Raw genomic sequence first — 16381 nt, 5'->3', positions numbered from 1 at the left:
AGTTGCACGCTGGTTTTTCTGTAAGAGGAAATTCTACAGGGTCCGTTTTTCTTGACTATTATATTTCTCATTATAAGTTAATCGATTTGCATTACATTAATCAGCTGACATCCCCATGATGACAGCGCTGCTCCTGCTTCTCAGAGGCCATCTCTCTTTTGAGATGATGTGATCATCCTCCCTTGTAGTCACAAAAACTTTTAGGATATCAGAGCTCCTGGAGAAAACGTGAAGCTCCTCGAGGGTAAGACTCTTGACCGATTCTACTCTTTGCATTCCCCAGAGTGCCAGCATGTATAAATGCGGGGGAAATGCCATATTTAAACGGACATTTAGAATCTGATTTTGCAAGAAACACACGAGCATTCTACCGAAAAACACAGTATCGGAAATGAGGACTCTCTAACTGGTAAACAAGAGCGTGGACAGAGGAAAAGACAGGTTGAACTCAAAGACAGGGCAATAAGAACTCCAAACGGAAGCAAAGAAAGAACAGAGACTGTAAGGAGCAGAACGGAATAATGACTCATTGCTTCCGACTGGCAGCGAGGCCCTCCCACCCCCAATGCCAGTGGAGACCACATGCAGAATCCATCTGGATGCCCCTCCACCCCCACCCCCCACCCCCCCCAACGACAGGTCAAGGGGAAGAGTCTCAGGTCAATAATCTAAGCTCCCACCTCGAGGACCTAGAAGAGCAAAGAAAACAAAGTGACCAGAAAGAAGGAACTAATAAAAATAAAACAAAAATCAGTCAGACTGAAAATCAAAGGCAATGAAGAAAATAAATGAAACCGAGCTGGCTCTTTGAAGATAATCAAAATCGATAAACCGCTAGTAAGACTGACAAAAAAGAGAGAGAAGACACGAATGATCAATATCAGGAAGGAAACAGAAGATCGCAACTAAAACAAACACCAAAAGAACGAGAAGGCCGCCAACAACTCCGCTCATATAATCTGACAATTTTCACAAAATGGGCCCACTTCCTTCAAAAACATACACCACCACAACTCACCTAATATGAAATAGAAGATTTGACTAGCCCTAGAGCTATTAAGGAAACTGAATTTGTCATTAAAACAACTTCCAAATAGAATTTCCAGGCCCAGTTGGTTTAACTGGAGAATTCTACCAAATGTTTAATTTGCAGGTGACATGATCGTCTATTTAGAAAATTTCAAGGAATCTGTAAAGAAACTCCTAGAAATAATAACTGCATTCGGCAAGATTATAGAATGCAAAGCGAACATACAAAAATCAATTGTTTTTCTACATACTAGGAATGAACAGATGGGCTCCAAAACTTAAAATATGAAGCCATTTAAAATTATTCAAAAATGAAATACTTAGGTATAAATCTAATAAAATACGTGTGGGATTTGTATGCTATAACTACACAGTACTGATGACAGAAATAAAAGAAGATCTAAATATGTAGACATACCATGTTCATGGATTGGAAGACAAAATGCAGTAAAAATGCCAATTATCTCCGCACCGATATACAAGTTTAACCCAATTCTTACCAAAATCTCAGAAAGATAGTTGGTAACCGTAGACGAGATTACACTAAAATTTATATAGAAAAACGATGGAACTAGAATAACTACACTAATTTTTAAAAAGAGGAATAAAGTGAGAAGGATCCGTCTACCTGATTTCAAAGCGCATTATATAGCTGCAGTAATCAAGACTGCACTGTTGGTCGAGGGGCAGACACCTGGATCAATGGAACAGAACACAGAGCCCAGAAACAGGCCCACGTGGATTTGCCAGAGGATGGAAGAAACTGGATCACTTACATGTCACTGGTAGAGACATACAGTGACATAACCACTTTGCAAAACTCCACTTTGCATTTCTTAAAAAACAAACATTCAGTTACCATACAACCCAGAAATGCACTCATGAGCATTTATCCCAAAGAATTAAAGATTTACACACACATACAAGTTTATAGCACTTTAGTCAATTCGTAATAGCCAAAAACTGTAAACAGCAATCAAAAGGAATGAATGATGAAATGAATGACATCCTGGACGAATCTCCTGAGATTTATGATGTGTGGAGAGCAAAACGGTTACATACTATCTGATTCTGTTGATGCGACATTCTTAAAAGGGCAAAATTAGAGGAACGGAGACCAGATTAGTGGCTTCCGGGGGTTCGAGGTGGGGGGTGGTGGCAGGGAAGCGAGTGTGACTGCGAAAGGGCCCGAGGGACCCCCCCGGTGGCCCACACGCCTTGCATTGCCAGCGGCCATGCCAACATCCCGGCGGCGATCTATAAGACCGTTCTGCCAGATGTCCGTCACCACCGGGAGAGGCCTGGCAAAGCATGCACAGGACCCCTCGGTGCCGTTTCTCACAGCCACGTGTGAATCTGCCGACATCGGAATTTCTTTAAAAATCGAACAATGTGCGTGAAGGATCGCTACATGCAACCAGAGGATGTGAAGTTTGCAACCGTAAGGCTGATTGGAAGAAGCCGGACGCGGAGAGGAGACGGCACATGATTCCGTGGACGAGAGCAGGCCGTCCGAGCGCCAGCGGAGGCCGAGGGGCGCCCCCTGCAGACTGGAAAGCAGCACGGCAGGAGAGGGCCCACGGCGGCGACGGGAATGCGCTCTGTTTTGACTGCGTGGTGGTCATGGGTACGGATTAGATGTAGAGGTTAATCAGTCTGTACGTGGACAGACTTTACGTAAATTATGCTGCAAGGAAAATAATGAGCAAATGAATGAGGAAGTGGACACGGAGGAGGGAAAGAGTGGAGGGAAGAAAGGGCCCAATGATCAGCCCCAGGGGACAAGGATCGTGGGTCCCCTGAGGAGGCCTGAGAGAGAAGATGGGCTGGCAAAGGAAGATAGAGACCAGGCTGGAAAAAACCCACATGCTGTTCTGAGTTTTAATTTGTCCTGTGGGCAGTGGACATTTTAAGCAGAATGGTGACGCGATCGGCAGTGTTTAAAAGATCTGGAGTTGGCTTCCAAAGGACAGAGGTGACTGGGTGCCAGCGACGCAGGCAGCGTGGTGGCTGCACACATGGCACTCCATCCTTCACGGCGCCGCGTGCCGGAGCCCCAGGAAGGAGCCCCGGGATGCTCGGGGCCTGTTGGGAGCAAGGCCCCGCGAGTGTTTCACAGTGGTGACCTTTGCCGTCCACCCAGGGACAGGTCCACCCAGTGCCTTGGGGTTTCCAGTCCCTGCGTTCACGAAAACCGCCTTCTGCTCAGTCCGTGTTCATGTTCTAGAGTCGACGTCTCAGGTCCCCTTCCCCGCCACCACCCCCAAAAGCGGCTCCCCTCGCTACGTCTAGGGCTAACTTACTGACTCGGCTTTTCTAAACTGTTGGATATTTCCGTTTCTTCCAGGCAAAGAAAAAGAAGAAAGGCAAAAAACAGAAAAAGGGGAAGGATAAGGACTTGACGGCCGACAGGTGAGGACGGTGCTCGGTCTGTCGTGATGCACGCGAGGGCCCCGGAGGAGAGTGGGCCCCGCGGCCCCGCCCGGCGCATCACACCCCCACCCTCCGACAGTGTCTGGCGAGAGTGTCACGCGTCTCCGCCGTCCCGTAGGAAGGGCGGCGTCCTGCTCGGGGGGTGGGGGCCCAGATGGCACACTCACGCGCCATCGCGTCTCAGCTCCTGTGACTTCCGTAAGCCGTAAGGCTCCTGGGGTTCTTAAGATACAACGGCCCAATCCAGCTTTTTACGAAATGCTGGCTCTGCGTTCCTCAGGGGCAGAGACAGTTCATCTGTCCCTTCCCGTCCCTAGGCTGGCCCGCCGAGGCCCTTCTAGAAGCCAGTGACGGAAAGGAGGAGTTTAGTCTGCCCATGTCCTCGAGCTTCATCGGCTGGACGGCAGGAACGAATAAGTTAAAATCCTCATTTTTTTAAAGATGAAAAATGGCCCGTTCGTGTTTTTAACACTGGAGATAAATAGGTTTTCAAGGAATTTAATTAAAATCCCTAATAAATGAATACCAGGAATCATTTCAAAGGATGCTTTTCTTCCCTTGGGTTTTGCATCCCTGGTTTGGGGTGTCCCCTATCCCCTCTTAGGTTCCAGGGGTACACTCCCAAACTCTGGGAGAAGAGCCACGAGAGAGGAAGCCAGCAGAGCGCTGTCCACGAGGGAAGAGCCCAGAGCACCCCAGAGCACCCCAGAGCTGGGGTGCGTGCCTGGAGCCTGGCCGGCAGCCTCTGGAAAGACAGCCCCGCAAGGCGTGGGCCTGTCTGTATAGGGAAAAGGCTCCCGCGGGGGTCCTAGAGGAAGGCGGGGCTGCACTTTTCCCTATTGTTTGGGGAAACATCTAGAATGAGATGCTGTGGCTGACTGCCTCAGAGGGGCCTGGTAGGTGTCCTGTTCCTGGGGAGGCGAGGATCCACCCGCCACGGACACTGACTTCTCCTGGGGATCTGGGAGCATCTTAGTCCCCTGCCCTGAGGAGGGCCCAGCCCACACATACTCACAGAGCCCCATGTGACTTGTAGTAGCTTTTAAAGGCCACTTTTTCCCTTTGCTCTTACATTAGTCCCCAAACCGAGTAGTCTTTCATATAGAGAAGGTCATACGAAGTGCCTTATCCAATGACAAACCAGAGCTAAAACCAAGTCTACCCGTGTGACCCAGCCATGAAGTTAAAAATCCCTCTCTTGCATCCTCTGGCGTTTAACGTGTCGCTCTATGAGTAAGATACTGCTCTAACCACACCGCTGACATGCCTGCAGCTTTCGGACGACGTCCCTTAGACACTGAGTATATTCTCGGCGTGTGCGGCTTTGCAAGTGACCTGTCGGAAATGGGCGCACGTGATTCTCTGGCGACACAAAGACAGACCAGTATATTTTACTCACTTTTATGCCCCAAAGCACAGAAATACCTGGTCGTCTCATTCCTGGAAGACTTGTCACTTTAATCGTAAAGACCCTGAGTCACCAGACTAGGGCTAGTTCTGCCAAGAAGCTGGAAGGCGACTTCTGCTGCTCTAGCGAGTTAAAATAAATCTTCAACCACCAGTATTTTTATCACAGTTTAAGGTAGTTTTAAAGCTAAAAGTGTTATATTCCATAACAAAAATTTATTTCACCAGAAAGATCCAAATACAGGTTTCTGTTTGGGCTTCTTACTATGTTGTTTTGACTGTTTTACAGTCTTCTTCAACTTTATGTTAACATTTTATGTATATATTATATGTTTATAGTAAATCAGTATTCAAGCTAAAACACTACAGTCGCTATTTCTTTGATATAGGTCAGATGCCGTTATCCTAAATTCCTTACAATTAAAACCTTTTTTATCCTCAGCAGAGGATTCACTATTTTAAATACTGGAATAAAATTCCAGTCAATCTAAAACTGAGGTCATTGAATTAACATTTATCCCAACGGTATTTGGCTAGAATAGAACCGATATTCTTGAGTGAGTCTGTTTTAATCACACTAACCTAGATCATAGAACAGCCAGAGAGCTATTTAAATACAGTTATATTTACAGTTCTTCAGTGTCAGTCAGGTAGGACCAAAGAATAAGTTCCCTGGAAAACAAAAGGGAAAAGACAAAACGTCTCGAGGGATTATGCCAAAATTATTTGAACTTGACCTCTCTGAGTTCCTGCAAGCCGAGCCCCAGATAATTTCATTGGGACTTTCATTCATCAAGTGGGCCAGTATCTCCATTTTTTCCTCAATTAGTATAAATTACCCGTGTGCTGGCCCTGTGCCCAAGGCCTCTTAGAGAAGTGGTTTTGACATCTGTACACACTATGGAAAAGTATAACATCCTCCAAAAAAATCATCACGCTCACAGCTTTAAACGTTTTGTATTTCATACTAGAACTATTTCCCCTATAAGGCTTTGTTCTTTATAGATATTTCTTTTAAGCTATTATGCTATTGGCTTAAAAGGAAACGTCAATTTCATGAAGGATTAATGATCTACTATGGCTGGCAGATGCTAACGGAATATATAATTACGGGCCCATTGTGTTACTATTATTGAGTAATTTCTAATTCATATTTATGCCGTCATGAAGACTGATGAAAGGCAGACTGCAGAGTTAGAGCTGGTCCCGAATGCCCAAAGGTGTAATTCTTATTAATGGGAAACATCAGACATACACATGGATGAGTGAAAGTATTGTTTTTAAAAAGCCTGATTCATCCCCAAATTGTAGAAACGCCTCAAAAATCCATTTATCTGCATGTATACAAATGCGCTTTAAGGTAGATATCTGGTTGAAGTTCTCCGCACATGTGACAATCAACAGAAAGGCCGTGACCCCGTGTGTGCTCACAGAAGGACGGTGTGCTCTGTCCCCAGGACCATTGAATCGCTGTATAAGGAGCTGGTGGAGGAAGGGCTCCTGATCCAGGCTCTGAAGGTCAACCTCTCTGATTACATTGGTAAAGTACACAAGGAATCATGCATATATATGGCACATGTGTCACCCCTTGGGTTTTGAGGTCCCGACAGCTGGAGGTATGTTCCATTCGTGTTTTTTGTCCAGTCCAAAGCCTGGCTCATAGTGGCTTGTCGTAAGTGTTGGTTGGATTGAATTGATTTGAGTTCACCTTGGGCTGTGGACTAACGGGTGCAGCTCCGTCCCCAAATGTGGGAGAGGCAGATTTGTGGACCCACCAGCAACGTTCCTGGCATTAGCTAGAATGAGGACATGGACACCGTTCGTGCTTCTGGGTTTAAACAAAATGCCTAGGAAGCACACCTCATGAGCCCACAGCCCAGTCCTTCCAGATGGGGCCAACACAGAAGTAGTTGGGAGGTAGGTGGTGGGGACATTTGCTGTCACCGTCTTCAACTCATGTTTTTCTCTTAGTTTTTTTAAAACAACACGATGCCCTGAAAGCACATTTAAAGCTTAAAATCCTTTACAGTCTCACCACCTTCATAAATATCATTTTCACTTTCGTGCATCTGCAATGAACCAGCACATTCTCCACAGGACCGCAAAAGGATAATCATGCTCGAATTCAACAATAATGCGATACTACTAGCTAAACTTTAGTTAATAATCAGTTTTCCTAATAATGTCCTTTATAACTGGTTTTGTCAGTCCAAAAGCCGATCAAGGACCATAGGTGTGCCGGTCATATCTTTTTAGGCTCCTTTCATTCCTTTAATCAGCACAATTTCCAGCGTTTTTCAGTTTTTCACGATATTGACATTTTCAAATAATCTGGGCCATTTTACAGACTGTACAGACTGTCTTTCATCCGAATTGGCTTGATGGTTTTCTCATGCCTCGATTCAGGTTAAACATTTTTGACAGGAACACTACATAGGGGACGTACGTCCTTCTCAGCATCTCACACTGGGGACACACGATGCCACTTGGTCCCATCGCTGGCAAAGGTGCTGTTGCCAGATCTCGCCCTTGTAAAGCTTCCTTTTCCCCTTTGTAGTGAATGGCTAATCGGGGGCGGGGTATGTTTCGAGGCCCAGGCAATTCTGTTTCCCGGCACCTTAGCGGCCTTCGCATCCACGGATGACTGTTGCCTGCATCGATCATTGCGACGCTGGTCGTGAAACGGGGGTGCTCTGTTTCTACCCCCTTCTGTGTTTACCAGGTGCTGGCCTTCTAGGAAGAGCCTCCCCTCCCCCTCCTCGGGAAGTCGTTCTGGTATAAATGTGGACGCGTGGATTCTCCGTTTTTTTATCGTATGGTCATCCATTCCCGTCCTGTTCATTCCTATGTTTACACTGACCCAGTTTGGGCCTCTGGGAGCAAGAAGGCTGACATCTTCCTTTGATCCAAAAAAATGATTCCTTTAATCCCTTTGAGAGAAAGCCACGTTTCCTTCTTGGGGACTCAGAGGAGCCCTCATATTTCCTAAAAAGGTAAGAATTTTACCAGAACGTAGATTGGAACACGTGTCGGGTTTCTATTTATTTTACGTGTTTCTCGTTCAAGCCGTATAAGGTTTTCCTCTGGAATCCCTTCATTATGTTCTATCGATTCTGTTAATATGAAAAGTAATATTTTTAACAGAATCCTATTTCTCATCTTCTTATTAATTTATTACCATCTTGGACTTTTTCAGTGATCTCTATCAGTTTCGAGGAAACATCTCTAAGATGCCTAAGGTCGAACTGAATGGGGTCAGCCACCTAAGAGTGACCTCAGACGAAACCGACCGGGTCTAACAGAATTAGTCCCGTTGTCACAAGGGCTGTGTCTCCCTTTGGTCTTTTGCATGGTTTCCTTATTTTTTTTCCAGTTAAGATCCTTAGTCTGAAAGATGGCAGTGGATCTTCCGAAGTCCCCTCACGAAAACAGAACAACTAGATTGCAAAAACAAAGACTTGTGGACATCTGCGCCAAAACTAAATGACAAGGTTTCCCCCTCACACCCCGAAGTGTCAGGCACTGGGGACACAGGACAGGACTCCACAATAACCAGCAAGCACTCCCTGGAAAGTACAGCGGGCCAAGGTAGTGACTGTGACAGAAGCCAGGAGAGCTTTCGCCCATTTCGGTGACAGATGAGCACGAAGGGTTAAGATGAGAACGTGGCAGGGGCTTGAGCAGTCTCGTCTCTATCCACTCTTAAAAGTGACCGACCTGCCTCAGCTCCCTTCCCAGGCAGGGCTTATACGGAGAAGAAACTCTTGGGAACACAATGACAGTGGAACAGGACGAGGACCGTAGAGATAAAAGAGAAAAAAGATCCAGAAAAAATCGAGAGCGGGGACAGAACCAGCACATCTTCAAAAGGCCACCAAACTTTTAACGTACATAGAGACAACAGAAACCGGGATCTATGGAATTTTAAAAGCTACCCCGAAGCAAATCATCTTCTAAAAATATAAGACTATCAACTCATAAATTTCAGCAATGGAAAAGTTCAAGGTCGAATCTATGCAAAGTTTCTGTGAAAAAGGAAAAATGAGAAACAGATTAACAGCACGAAGAAACATGCCCATAAAGCAGACATACTGGACTTACTCTTTCTAACCAAGCTAATGTATACTTAAAAAACTATAGAAGATATGTAAGACTATATAAAATAGAAAGAGAAAAACTCAGAAATGAGTTGCCAAAACCGAAGGGATATTAGAAATAAAGGGAAAAATGATCTTAGAAAAAAACTAAATTATAATGAATAAAGTCAACAAACAGTGCTTCCAGAGAAATAAAATGGGAAAGATAGAATTTTTTAAATAAAACTAGAAATGAAGAACAAGCTTAAAAAGAGTCAAAACAACATAACGAATACTGAAGACGGGCAAAGAAGATCCAACATACAGATACGAGCCCCTGAAAGCGAAATCCAAAGCAGCGGAACGGAACAGACGCCGAGAACTATCTTCATGAAGACGTCCCTGGAACAGAAACGCAGACCGCGCACAGTGAAAGATCGCACTGCGTACCTGAGGGCATCAGTTCCAACGGACTAACGCCGTGGCGTATTCTAGTAAAAGTACCGGGCTTTAGAGTAAAGGGGAAAAGAAATCCTTTGGGCCTTTATGCAACAAAAGACCACATGGCTCGTAATGGAAGGGAAATTAGGAGGTCATCACACTCTCCACTGCACCGTTTTATACCAGAGGTAAATGGCACGATATATTTTAGATGCTCAAGGAAAGGAAGTAAGTAAGATTCAAAGATTCTGCGCCCAGACACATTCATTTTCAAGTATGCAGGACCCAAACTTATACAGGTGCCAGAACTAAGAATTTTTGCCCCAGGAGCCCTCCCTGAAGAAGCTAAGAATGAGCTGTGGGCACCAGAAGCCCGTCTGTGCCAGAGCTTAGCCCCGTCGGCGGCGTGTTTGTCCGCGCGGCGTCCTCTGATCTGTCCAAGGACAGCAAAAAGTTCTTCCCTAAGTGTCGCTATTTATCCTGCGGCCCGTGTGGAAACCTCGTGCTTGTTCTCAGATAAAGCCTTGGCCGACCTGTTTCTTTTAACCATAGCATTTTCCCCCGGCACATAGGCTCCCTCACCCCTCCTTGCCCCGAGTCTGGTCACCTTTGCAGAACTGGGCCACATCAAGGCTACTTCGCAGTCCCATTCTCGGCCCCCCGCCCTCAGACTCAGCGGAGGAGCAGCCAGCCGGCGGGGAGCTCAGGGGTCTGGACGGTCATCTGACTGTCGATAGCGGGCCCCTCCCCTGAGACCTGCGGGGACCTCCAGCGGGGCAGCGCAGGAATGTTAAGGAAACGCGGTCCATCCCCTTTTTCAGGCCCTCTGTCTAAAATACCTTTCCGGCCCCATTTCCTCTTCCCTCCCTCGTGGGAGAGCCGAGTGTGTGCAGGGAACCCAGAGGCTTCTGAGTTCTGACGGAGTACCCGGGACAGGTTGGTGGCCTCCACGCTAGGCAGCGGTGACAAAACATCGTCATACACTTTCAGAGCGAGTGTCAGTGTCATCTCTCGGCAAACAGCCCGGACCCGTTGCGTCCATCAGAACCAGCGCCCACTAATTCAGCCCGATAGAATTTGTCTGAATGAAGTCCGTGGGGCTCGAGAAGATGCGCGTTTCTGTGGATGCTCGGAAGCCGGGAGATGGGCTTCGCTTTATGTCACCTCTCCCGCCACGTTCGCAGCAGTAAGCGCTGGATTGAACGGCGGTGGCAGGACCTCTTCCGACGCTAGCGAAGGAGAAATAACTGCCCTTCTATTTATGACCTGCTCATTAAGAAGCACGGGGACCGGAAGCCATAATGGAAGCCCTCATCATCCCTCCTTCTCCCCACCGATGCCCGTGCCCTTGGCAAGGACTTTTTTTATTTTTTTCACATGGAAGCTTCGAAAGGCTGCCTTCCCCAGCAAAACGGCGGCTGCGTCTGGCTGTTAACTCCTTAGCATTCGAAAGTGCTTTAAAGCTTGTTCAGTACTTCATACACACAAGCGTATATTTTCAGTATTTTTATACACACGTAAATGTATTTTTCGTATGTGTATAGATAGCATCGACAGCTTGGCCAAGATCCATACTTGTTAGAGGGAAGGAAAAATGAGCGTCGAATGTTTTCCCTTCAGATTCAGGTACAAATCAAGAGAGACGCTTATGAGCATGCGAAGGTCCATCCTCTCGACAAATGGAGACAGCCAGACTAATTTTCCTGGTGACCTTATCTAAATTAGTTAGAAAATAACACTTCAGATTTATGACTAGTTACAATTAAGCCCTTTGATGCCTTCTAATTAAAGCTGTAAAGATTTATTTCTGTATTATTCCTTTGGTGGTCCTTTAAAAATGATAAAAATGTAAATGAATATTACCCTCAAAGAGAGATGCTCCTTTTGATCCTAAATTAGACTCATAACCGTCCTTTCAAATGACTGCATTTTTGGCTCAGGTTTACACTGTTCCAGTGCAGATTTCACATCGTGACCTTAAATAATTTATTTTCAAGGTCCGTGCAAATGTTAGACAGAGTCTCTTGGAGGACAAACTCAGCAAAACTTTATATATTTTAGACTCCTCTGCGTGTGCCTCATTTTAGGATTTTGTAGCACTTCGCAGATCCAGTCTTCAAGGGTTATTTTAAAGGCGAGGTTAGTTTCACCGTCGACACAGCGCCGTCCGTGTGCCGCGGAGCAGGCTTTGACAGCGCTCTCAAGCCTTTCTCTGAGAAAGGATGCGTTCATCTCGACCCCCCTCGTACGCTGCATCTGCCCAGGAATGTGCAGCCCGCATTCTGTGCTCACTTTGCAGGCTCTGGAACCACGCGGCTCAGGCCAGCGCGGCTCCCCGCTCATCTGTCTTATTTCTCTCCCCCAGGCGAATACAGCTACCTGGGGACCACCCTGCGCCACCTCTCCATAGAACCCATGCCTTCCCTCCTGGATGTCAGACAGCTCATCGCCCTGTACGGGGTCTTGCCACTAGGTAAAGATCATTGCCCCGTCGTGCCTCTTCTAGAAGCTGGGGTGCCCCCGCGGACTGGCTTTGACAGTGGCTTCCCGGTTGTCATCACATACATTGAGGCTTAACTCTCCCCACCGAGAATTCTGAGTGGGGATGGTTCCACTGACATAGCGCACCCCAGAGCACCCCAAAAGGCACTCCCCGGGCAGCACATCCGAGAGCCTGCCGCGTATTCTGAGTGGAAGGGCCTGTCGGCACTCAGCTGGAGAGAGAACGGCCGAAGCAAGCACCTGCCGTTAAAATCTGTCAGGTCAGACCGGGAGCTAAGGTTCCGGCTCGCCTCGTGCACACGGCACCTGGCACTAGGTCCCTAACAGAGCCCACCCGCCAGGGACCACCGCAAATGCATTTCGTGGATCTTCAGGACCAAGGCTTGCCGGCTTCACCGAAGCCCCTCTAACTGCTGACGTACTGTCACCACTGTTCAGACACACGGACCAGCACCCTGCTGTGTGCCCAAGAGTGCCCAGGAGTGCGGGGGTGGACTCCTGTAACCGGGACGTGTGCTGCTGTCGTCCGAGCTCCCGTGACAGGGACATCTGCCGCTGTCATTCACTTTTATGCCCGTGTTTACGACTGTCACACATATATGACCTGAGTCAGCTGGGCAGCAGCTGAAAGGCCAACCAGGCTGTGCTCCGATGACCAGGCTGAAGTTGAAACTGACTTTTCTTTGTTTAATTCGCTCTAAAATGAGATGGGACTCGTCCGGGCACGTAGGAGATTCTTCCGCTCGGTCTTAAATAAGAACTTAAACGTATTGGCAACAAATAGTTCACCCCTCTTTTAACGTAATGTCAGAAGTAGTAAATTGAATTTGGGGTTGATGTAAATAAAAATATATCTATTAACATAAACAGATAATACTTTGGGGGTCCGCATAATTTGGGATCAACACAATAAATATATCTATGGGTCCGTGTAAATAAAATGAGTAGAGTAGCTTCTCGAATGTCGTCAGCATGTAATGGGAGGCACTGCAGCCAGAAGTGCCAAGATCTGACAAGGACACACCTAGCAAGCGAGGGCGTGACGTGCTCGCATCATCAGCTCACGGATCCAAGGTGACGGATGCCGGTCCCGAGCCGCCTTAAAAGCGTCAGGAGCGGGGCGCTCAGAAGCACCCCACCCACACCCTCATTTTGTCAGTAGGAACCCGAAGTCCCCTTGGGCTGCTGACCCCCGGCCCCAGAGCTGGCTGGCGTTTGTTCTCACGGCCGGCACGTGCGTTTGCCACGGGGACAGGGACAGACAGAGGAGTTCGTTCCCGGACCTGCCTTCGAGTGCCTCGTTTACATCGCAAACGTCACGAGAAGGAATGTGTGTGTCGGCACTGATGGTCCAGGTCGCCACCGCTGGGCAGAGGACACCGAGGACTCTTGTCAAGGCCACGCTCCGCCCCTGGCCAGGCGACACAGGCTCCGTGGGCCTCCGTGCCGTCACGACCCCCAGCCTGGGCTCCCAGGACGAGGTTAGGGCTTCCAAAGGCCCCTGAGTGAGAGAAGGGTGTCCGGGAAGCGTCTGGTCAGTGTCTGCCCGCCCTCCCGGAGCAGCTACTGTCCCCGAGGAGAAGAGGGACGGACGCTGACCGTGCAGAAACCGCCCGGTCGGGAGTTGGACCCGCTGGTCTCAGTTCCCAGCAGAGCCCGCCGCGCGGACCTTGAACCTGCCTTTCCAGATGAGTAAGGCTTCACGTCCAGGGCCAGGAAGGAACAGAAATGGCCAAGGACACGGAGCACCAGCCAACTCCTGACTCCAGTCATTGGAAAACTGAAAAGCCTGGAGATTTACTCTTAGTAATTCGACGTGTGTTTTTAAAAAACTGCCATCGGAAGCTGAGATGGGCAGGAAGAGCCATGGACACTGTGGTCAGCGTGTCCCCGCCACCTCCCTGACCCCTCCCATCAGCCTCCAGAGGTCAGAGAGGCCCCATGCAGCCCCCTCCCAGATCCCCCTCTTTGCCTTCTTGTCAACCATGAGCCCCGCTCCTGGAAAGCCCCGAATAAATGGGCACCTTCTCCGTCTCCTGGGTCTCCACTGCCTCCAGCACAACCTCCCTGCACCCCTCCCAGGAGCCTCTCTCCAGCCCCTGGCCTCAGCCCGCACTCTGGGGACTTCCAGGGACCCCCACAGCTGGCATCACTCACCTCCTTGCCGTCCCCTGCCACGTCACCAATGAGAATGATCTGCAGTCCCTCACCTGCCTCCCCACGCCACACCTGCGGTCACCGTGTCCCCTCCCCTGGAATCTCTCAGATGTCCCCTTCACTGCATGGTCCAACTCCTGCCGTTCTGCAGAGGCCACCTCCTCCCAGAGGGCCACCCGCCTCAGCACCCCCAGCTGGCGCTGGCATCTTCTCTGGGCTCTGCGGTGCTCACGGCTCGTGACACTGTCACAGGCACCCAGGTCAGGCCCCTTTGCGCCACAGCCTCGTGACAGCAATTCTTGACTTTTCACACTGGAACCCGGCGGCCCCCAGGGGCCAGGAGCCGAGCAGCCCTCAGGACCCAGACGCTGAACGGAAGGGAGCCCCCTGTGAACGGACTCGCTCCTGCGTGAAAAGCGCGGCCTCCTTTATCCCTCCCTCCCCGCGGACAAAGCCTACTTCACTTCATTTCAAAGAGGACTCGCTCAAAACTGCTTTCCAAGTTCGTGGGGCGTATGCCAGGGAACGGCAACAGCGGTTTCTAATTATTCGGCCAACCGACGACACCTCCTCAACTGCAGAAGGCAAGAAGGAAAAGGGAAAAGCGCGGTCGTAATGAGAACGCGGATGCGCGTTGGGCTGATGGGAAAGCGCCCGGCAGTTTGCCGAAGGCAGAGTGACGGGGCAGGTGCTTCAGCCACGGCCCTTCCGGGGCGAGTCCGTTCACTTCGGCACCGCGTGCTCCGTGTGCGGTCAGGACCCTGGAAGATGCTCAAAGCCGAGTCCCCATCTGGGCTCCGAGGAGGTGGACCACGAGTGACAGTGAGCAGGGGGCACGGACCTCTGCGCGACTGCGTAACGATTCCGTTCGCCTTACGGTCGAGTGTCGGGTCGACTCTGCCTCGACCGACAGGCTAGAAACCAGGCAGGAGAGAGAAGTCGGCTCCTGGCTTTCCCCGTGGCCGATGGACACGTGTCAGTCCTTCCTCCCAACCACCCCCACGCCGCTTCCCTCACTTCCAAAGGACATGCCGCTGCTGCTGCCAAGCAGAGAAACCCCTCGAAACCCCTCCCCCTATGAAACGCGAGCGGGACATTACTGCAGGAGTGTTCTTTAAAATTAGGAGTCTGGGGGAAATCCTAGGGTGAAGGGTGGAGGGGAAGCCACATACCGAATACCCAAGGAGATCCTGTGGCTCCACCTCGAGCCCTGACCTGCAGATCTAGTTTTCGCTGAGACGAGAGGCATATGCCTCTGTCAGCGATGCTTCAGACCCATCGCGACCGTCACAGACGCCGGGGCCACGCTGTGGGAGCACAGCCTTGACGAATGCTAGTCTCAGAGCCACTGACTTCCACGGCGGGGTTTTAGAGCGTCTGCCTCTGCCTCCTCAGGTTCTGCGGCCGTGCATGAAAACGCACCTCTGGTGAAGTCCTTGCTGCTGGCCGGCCCGTCGGGGGTCGGGAAGAAGATGCTGGTCCACGCCATCTGCACCGAAACGGGAGCCAACCTCTTCAACCTGTCTGCGGCTAACATCGCCGGGAAGTACCCCGGCAAAAGTGGCCTCCAAATGATGCTGCACGTGGTCCTCAAGGTATTTATTACACTCCCCGGTTCCGGCTTCCCCCCGCTTTCCAGTTACGATTTCAGAGTCCGTAGTCGTCTCGCACAGGCCCCCGGGGGCTTTCCTTAGGCTGCCGTGAGCACCCCTCTACCGCATCCTCCTGCAAAGCACCTGCTTAGCGCTCTGGTGAGCACCCAGCGACTCCTCGTGGCTTCTTTCTGTGCATAAACACCCTCCACTGTGCCATCCAGACCAGCCTCCTTTCCCCACAGGAATCCTTTCTGAAATACTCCCACACCTCATTGGAAATTAAATCCACAGTTTCTTTTTTCAGCCCACTTCCCTTCGAAAATGGCGTCGGACATTTGGGCTCGGGGGTGTTCTTTCTCACACGGCATGAGTTGTCAAGGCATAGTACCCTCTGTACATTGGGTCAGGTAATTCGGAGGAGGCTGAGTCCACTGCAGTAATGTAAATGCTCATTATATCGCAAGCCAGGGACGGGGTGTCCTAAGAGACCCACACACCACCCAGCTCTGCGATCTTAGACAAGCAGCTTTCCTCCCTGGGTCTCTGGGTATCAGCCCCAAGATGATCCAGTCAGAGCAAACGATATGAGGTGCTCTCTCAGCCCTAAAGCGGTGATCCTCTTATGCAATTTAGATATAGATGATGATGGTGATAGATGATAGATAGATAGATAGATAGATAGATAGATAGATGACAGATTAGATAGATAGATAGATGATAGATTAGATAGATAGATAGATA

General features: G+C 49.4%; 1 protein-coding gene across 2 annotated transcripts in view; it reads left to right on the top strand.

The window, feature by feature from the left end:
- DRC11 (dynein regulatory complex subunit 11) overlaps positions 1 to 16381 on the top strand; it is a 122793-nt gene that overhangs the window by 77981 nt on the left and 28431 nt on the right. For both annotated transcript variants that reach the window (XM_039860224.1, XM_039860213.1), the window contains 4 exons: positions 3377 to 3441; positions 6327 to 6409; positions 11752 to 11859; positions 15441 to 15640. In XM_039860224.1, coding sequence (XP_039716158.1) covers positions 3377 to 3441; positions 6327 to 6409; positions 11752 to 11859; positions 15441 to 15640 — 456 coding nt within the window. The remainder of the gene's footprint in view (positions 1 to 3376; positions 3442 to 6326; positions 6410 to 11751; positions 11860 to 15440; positions 15641 to 16381) is intronic.

This window comes from Pteropus medius, unplaced genomic scaffold, assembly GCF_902729225.1.
Source record: "Pteropus medius unplaced genomic scaffold, Ma_sr-lr_union100, whole genome shotgun sequence".
Classification (NCBI taxonomy): Eukaryota; Metazoa; Chordata; class Mammalia; order Chiroptera; family Pteropodidae; genus Pteropus; species Pteropus medius.
The sequence above is the reverse complement of the archived record's forward strand: the minus strand, read 5'-3'. Positions and strand labels throughout refer to the sequence as shown.